This window comes from Hippoglossus hippoglossus, chromosome 2, assembly GCF_009819705.1.
Source record: "Hippoglossus hippoglossus isolate fHipHip1 chromosome 2, fHipHip1.pri, whole genome shotgun sequence".
NCBI classification, from domain to species: Eukaryota; Metazoa; Chordata; class Actinopteri; order Pleuronectiformes; family Pleuronectidae; genus Hippoglossus; species Hippoglossus hippoglossus.
In genome coordinates, this window is record NC_047152.1 from 7,718,200 (window position 1) to 7,724,424 (window position 6,225).

The window sequence follows — 6,225 nt, forward strand, 5'->3', positions numbered from 1 at the left end:
TCACTGAAAGTTGCTCCTGTAGAAAAATACTGTGCAGAATAAATAATCTCAGGGTTGATTGGTTTTACTGCAAATAAAATTAACCATTTGCTTTTATTCATTCATTTAATTTTTATTGCATGTGAAGACATTGGAGTTGTGGGCAATTTCGAATTTCCAATTGGATGGCTGTGTTTTGGAAGTGGAAGAAACCAGAGTACCCAACAACAACAATAATAATACAATTTAAATTGTAAATAAAATCCTACTTATCCACATATATTATATATATATATATAGTATAAAATGTATGCTTCCCGATTCAACAAACCAAACAAGGTGATAAATCATTATTATCGTTATTATTATTAGAAATAATGTTGAGTTATCCTGCACCCTGAGCTACTGCATCAGGAGGTTTGTACTTTGAGTCAAACCTGTAAACACAGTGTGTACTGTCAGAGATGGTCCTTTGTCTCCACCTGGTGGTTGATTTGATTCACTGCAAGTGCAAATTAAATTAAATATGTAAATTCAATCTTTAAAACATTGTGGAGAAAATACTACAACTACTACTGATATCACATCTTGTCACGTGTGAGGCTCAAAACTAAAAGACACTGAACTACTGCATCAGGAAGTTTGTGCTTCAGTCAAGAGACTCCATCTTGTGGTTGGTTTGATTTACTGCAAGTGCACATTAAATTAAACGCTTAACTTCAACCTGGAAAACATTGTAGAGAAATTAGTCTTATAATAATTAATATGATAACTATTATTATTATTAGTAGTAGTATTATTAGTAATAATGATAATATATTGAGTTATTCTGAACACTGATCAGAATCAGATTTGGTCCTTTGTCGCCGTCTTGTGGTTGATTTGATTTACTGCAAGTGCACATTAAATGAAAAACTTCAACCTTTAAAACAGTGCAGAGAAAATATAATAATAATACACATCATTATAATATATATTATTATAACAACTATTATTATTATTATTATTAGCAGTAGTAGTAGTAGTAGTTGTTATTGTAGTAGTGGTAGTAGTAGAAGTAGTAGTATTTGTTGTAGTTGTAGTAGTAGTAGTAGTAGTACGATTATAGTAGTAGTATTATTAGTAATAATGATAATATATTGAGTTATTATGAACACTGATCAGAATCAGATTTGGTCCTTTGTCGCCGTCTTGTGGTTGATTTGATTTACTACATCTCTAATGGACCAATCAGAAACGACTTCTGAAGTGAAGGCGGAAGTGCACGGGGGGGGTAATCATCTTGCAGGTTGTTGTGCTAGCTTTAGCTTTAGCTTTGTTTTTTAGAGTTTTTAAGTTTGTTCAGATGTCGGATAAAGGCGTTAAGCGTCCCGGGGTGGGGGTCGGGGTGCTGGTCACAGACCCAGCCCACCCCGGCTGTGTTCTCCTGGGGAAACGGAGGAGTCCGATGGGCGCAGGGAAGCATCAGCTCCCCGGTGGTCACCTGGAGTTCGGGTGGGTAGAGAAGTGCATCCGGACACGTGACGGTGCTCAGGCGCCGTTATTTACATTCCATGCAGAGAACTCAGACATAACGTGTATTTAGTCTTTTATTATTACGCCGAATTCTCCCCCAAGGTGATGGCAAACATTAACACGTGTTTAGACTTTGCATTGGTGCAAGCTACTGCTGGAAAAGTTTCCTCAAACACTTAATCTCTACTTTTTCAAATGCAGTATGGTGAAAAGCGTGATTATCAGAAGATAAACACAAGATATATCTTTATAAGTCCCTATATATAAATGGATTAAAAACTAATATATACAGTGTAAACAGAATCTTTTAAGACATTTAAGACAAACACTTCAATGTGTTTTTTGAGCTGTAAAATAAATTATGACTTTTTTTATTTATAAGGAAACAAAGGCTGGATTTAATTTCACATTTATTACCAAATTTGTAAAAAATCTAATCTTCATTTATGGTAAAACCTGGGTTAAATGCCTTGAGTCAAAAGGGCATTTGGAAAACTGCCGTCATTTTCAAATCTCTGTTGAAACCAAACTGGTAAAGCAGCACATCGTTGACCAATCAGAGACGCTGAGCTTTGTGAACTTGCTCAAATCAATAACGTTTGGGATAATTGGGGTCACGAGGCTCTGGAACAGTTATTTTGGGAGTCGTGGGCTGAAAAGTCTGAGAACCACTGACCTACATGATTTAGCAGGCTGTCATGTGTGTGTGTGTGTGTTTCTCAGTGTATAGAACATATAACCTGCCCTGAAATGACCTGACTGTGCTTCTGAGATGTGACGCACTGAGTCTATGTCCCTGACAGAGAGACGTGGGAGGAATGTGCTCACAGGGAGGTCCTGGAGGAAGCCGGGGTGCATTTGGTGAACGTCCGCTTCGCGTCTGTGGTGAACTCCATCAGCCTGGAGGAGCAGTACCACTATGTCACCATATTCATGCAGGGGGTCCTGGACAGGAAGAGGTCGGGAGAGCCGGAGAACCTGGAACCGGAGAAGAACGAAGGTGCGTGAGTTCGGATTTAAACGGGGGAGAAAAATCATCTCCGCTCACCTGAGCAGATGTTAAGAAAGATGCGTGTGGTCCTTTGTCTCTCAGGATGGACGTGGACGCGCTGGGACCAGTTTCCTCCAGAGCAGCAGCTGTTCCTGCCACTGGCCGATGTGAGACAACAAGGCTTCCAACCGTTCACAGACACTGACACTCAGCATTGAAACTGCATGGTACTTACAAAACATATCCTTCCCCAAAATAAACACACCTTCTACACCTTGTTTTCTGTAGTTGGAGCAGATAGCTGCCTGTCCTCAGACCCCATGGTGCAAACTGTCATTTCTCCCAACTGCTGTTACATTGAAAAGTTTGTATTTTTTATATAAGAAATTAAACTAAGAAAATGATGCCACGAATAAAACACGCATGGACAAAAGTAAAATATTACACATTCAAATATTTTATTCTTTTGGTTTGTTGTTTTTAAGTGACAGGTAATGTGTGTATCTCATGAAGCTCAGATGAAAACAATAAGCCTAACCCATGGGAAGTTCACTTGTCAGCTATGGTGTAGTAGTTTCGACGAAGGATGCATTAGTATTAATTTATCAGATACATTTTCATACTTTTTCATAATTTACAAAGACAAAAAACATTTGTAGTCGGACGTATGTGCAGGATGAGTTGTTCCATCTCACATGGAGGCGCCGGTGACGCCCGCTGCTAAGAGCACAGTCCACAGGGCTGCAGCGGCGGTGGCCACGGCGCCAGCCACGGTCCCCTTAAAAGTCTTGTCGTGGACGTAGGTGACGATGTGCAGGGCTCCTCTGTAGGCTTCCTCGCAGGTCGGCTGGATCTGATCCTCTGGGAGCTGGAAGCCGAACGTCCCGTTGTCTCTGAGCTCGAAGGTGTAGGCGAAGGGGATCCCCTGCATCCGAGCCCAGTCTCTGGATGAACCAGAGTTGGGGTCTGTGGAAAGAGATTTAATTTATTCTTATAAAACCTACGTCCAGTTTGGACTCATAATCACTTGAGTGTCACCATAGTGAGATGGGATGTATGTACTTACACAGTACAGCCGGTGAGGTTCCCACTCTGTAGATCTTCCCGTGGACGGCCTTTATAGCCTCTGCTGCAGCCAGACCCACCTCCATCTGAGGAACCACACAAGTTAGCTTTTGTCAGTCACTGAAATGTGCACGGAGAATCCAAAGAGTAAGTAAACTGAGAAAAGCATATAAGTAGAAGTAGAACAAAATATGCAGAGTGTTGGTGATATTATGGAGTGTTTTGTGTCTGTCGACGTAAATACCAGCTCGTCATGGTTGGGGGCGATGAAGTTGGGGTTTCCATAGGGAATCAGGAGCAGCTGGCTGTAGGAGTGGATGGTGAGGAAACACAGGATGTCGTCCTTCCGGCTGCCGACAAATTCCGCCACGGCCTGGGCCTCGGGCTCGGACACTCGTTCACTCCCACAGTAGGTGTTCGAGCAGCAGTCACTTGACACCCCGAGCGCTGCAAGAGTGGCAAAAGAAATAGACGAATCAGAATCAGAGTCATCACACCACCTCCTGTCACAACACTGGCACGTTCAACTTTCTCCATGTTAAAGCAGAGGGCTGTATAGATTAGACTTAATGCAGAGCTACAACACTCACTGCCCCAGTTGGCGTCAAAGTTGCGGTTGAGATCGGTGCCCTCACAGTTGCAGCCTGGAGGTCCTGGAGATCTGTTCTTCCTCCACAGTCGAGTCTGGAGGGGTCACAATGTTCACTCCATTTAGTAATGGATACAATTTGCACTGGACATTACATACAGTGCTCATCTTATTCTGAAGAGGAGATGATTTTATACTTGAGGCATTTTGAGCATCAGAAATGAATTTATTGAATAATGGAACCGCCATCGCCACAATAGACTCATCTTTTCACATCCTGCTCATCTGCTACTTGTGAGCCTGAGGACAGAGCCCTGGAAAATCAATTAGATAAATATCCATGAAATGCGAGGACTGACTATGTTGTCCTTCCAGGAGTAGATGTAGCCGTCCACGTTGAGCACCGGCGTGACGTAGAAGTCCATCTTCTTCATCATCTCTTCCATTTTTGGGTCTGTTCTGTATGTCTGCAGAATCTGGTTGAAGGGAGCAGACGGAAACTTTGAAGTTCAGACGGACTAATTGGTTTTGCAGAGAGTGTGTTGATTGATTATAAATCACGTCTCTTACCTGTCTGACGAAGTACTGACAGAAGGCCGGGGCGATCCATTCCCTGGCGTGTATCCCACAGTCCATCCAGATTGCTTTTTTCCTCTCTCCAGTGCTCAGACCAATCTGAAAGATAATTGCCTACTTGAACAGCGTGTATAGCACAAACACAAAGCCATACTCCGGTATACACCTGTTAGTGGATTCTGAACTCAACCGTTAAACAGCTGTATTACCTTAAGCAAGCTGATATTCCTTTTCTCGTAGGTTTGTCCATAATCCATGATGGTCACGACATCAGAGTAATTTTGTGCAATCTGAGTCATCCATTTGGAGATCTGTAGAGCAGATATAAAATATATATATGTGTGTGTATACATTTATATAACGGCATGTGAATGTGTGTGTGTGTGAACAGTTATCAGTCGCTCTTACCTCTGGCATGGAATGGTATTTGTAGTAGTCATAGTTCACTCTGTTGCAAACAAAAAACACACACATGGCAAGACACGTGAGATTCATGCAGCCTTAGTGCCCCCCCCCCTCTCATGAAACATCCACTGTCAAAATTGCTGAATCCGCAAGGAAACATGCAGTTATTATTGCCGTCAGTAATGAAGTGTTACCGTAACATTTCCTTTTCTCGGAAAGAGCATTGTCAAGATCACAGAACTTTGTTTCATTCAGCGTCATTACGGCCTGAACAAAGACGGAAAGCCATCTTTCTTTGGCCCGTGTACGGAGACAGGAACACGGGGTTTCAAAGTTACCACAGAATACGACTTCACTTAAATCATGTTTTATTTAAGGTTCATTAGTTTCCAACAAGTTCCCCCCCCCCCGTCTCTACTACTTATCATTTAGATTCATTCACTTCAACCAGTTACACTGTTAAATTGGTCCTTATTCCTTAAAAGAACAGACAGATTACACAACATTAACTTTCTCACGAAGACGGGTTACCTCATCTTTGTGTTAAGACAGCAGAGGAAACAGCTTGGACAGAATTAAATACATTGTTATTAATATATGAATATTATTACATCAGCTGCCAATTGATTTTATAAACGAATTAATGAATAATTATTATTTCGTATAATATTATAATGTAACATTATTTTGATTTCTAAAGATTAAAAAAAAGACCCTTCATTTTAATGGAGTATTTGAGTTTTGCGTCTTTTATTTGAGCTTAGCATCGGAATGCTTATTCAACCCCTGAGCGCCACAGTGAGGGGATTTGGATTCTAAGAAATCCAGAAAGAAGCTGATGCTCCATCTTTCTTCGCACCCCCTCTCTGTGTCTTTGTCATTTTTCAAACTGAGTAAAACTCACCTCTCGTTTGTTGCAGCTTCCACTGCTGAGAGTAGCACCACAAGGCCCAGAGCTGCAGAGTTAAGCATGATCTCTTTGAGACTAAACAAACTGAGGGCGTCTGTTGACCCCAGCAGAGTCTTTATAGAAGAACTCCATCAGATAAAGATACACCTTTGCTCCAGGCACAGGCAGCACACACACAATCATTGTTTTAGTTAA

The 6,225-nt window shown here is 41.5% G+C and overlaps 3 protein-coding genes across 3 annotated transcripts in view; 2 read left to right on the top strand and 1 right to left on the bottom strand.

The window, feature by feature from the left end:
• Positions 1 to 1,443, top strand: part of trak2 (trafficking protein, kinesin binding 2) — a 21,963-nt gene extending 20,520 nt beyond the window's left edge. The window contains exon 18 of the mRNA XM_034606185.1: positions 1,306 to 1,443. Coding sequence (XP_034462076.1) covers positions 1,306 to 1,314 — 9 coding nt within the window. The 3' untranslated portion in view covers positions 1,315 to 1,443. The remainder of the gene's footprint in view (positions 1 to 1,305) is intronic.
• nudt15 (nudix (nucleoside diphosphate linked moiety X)-type motif 15) overlaps positions 1 to 2,924 on the top strand; it is an 11,534-nt gene extending 8,610 nt beyond the window's left edge. Inside the window, exons 2-4 of the mRNA XM_034607838.1 lie at positions 1,306 to 1,473; positions 2,298 to 2,494; positions 2,588 to 2,924. Of these exons, the coding sequence (XP_034463729.1) occupies positions 1,325 to 1,473; positions 2,298 to 2,494; positions 2,588 to 2,703 (462 nt within the window). The 5' untranslated portion in view covers positions 1,306 to 1,324 and the 3' untranslated portion in view covers positions 2,704 to 2,924. The remainder of the gene's footprint in view (positions 1 to 1,305; positions 1,474 to 2,297; positions 2,495 to 2,587) is intronic.
• Positions 2,925 to 3,019: 95 nt separating this feature from the next.
• Positions 3,020 to 6,225, bottom strand: cpo (carboxypeptidase O). The gene is made up of 9 exons (XM_034607464.1): positions 6,025 to 6,225; positions 5,124 to 5,163; positions 4,925 to 5,026; positions 4,710 to 4,814; positions 4,499 to 4,615; positions 4,141 to 4,234; positions 3,795 to 3,997; positions 3,552 to 3,636; positions 3,020 to 3,451 (listed from the first exon to the last, which is right to left on the bottom strand). The coding sequence occupies exons 1-9, from the start codon at positions 6,090 to 6,092 to the stop codon at positions 3,177 to 3,179; spliced, it is 1,089 nt and encodes a 362-aa protein (XP_034463355.1). The 5' UTR covers positions 6,093 to 6,225; the 3' UTR covers positions 3,020 to 3,176.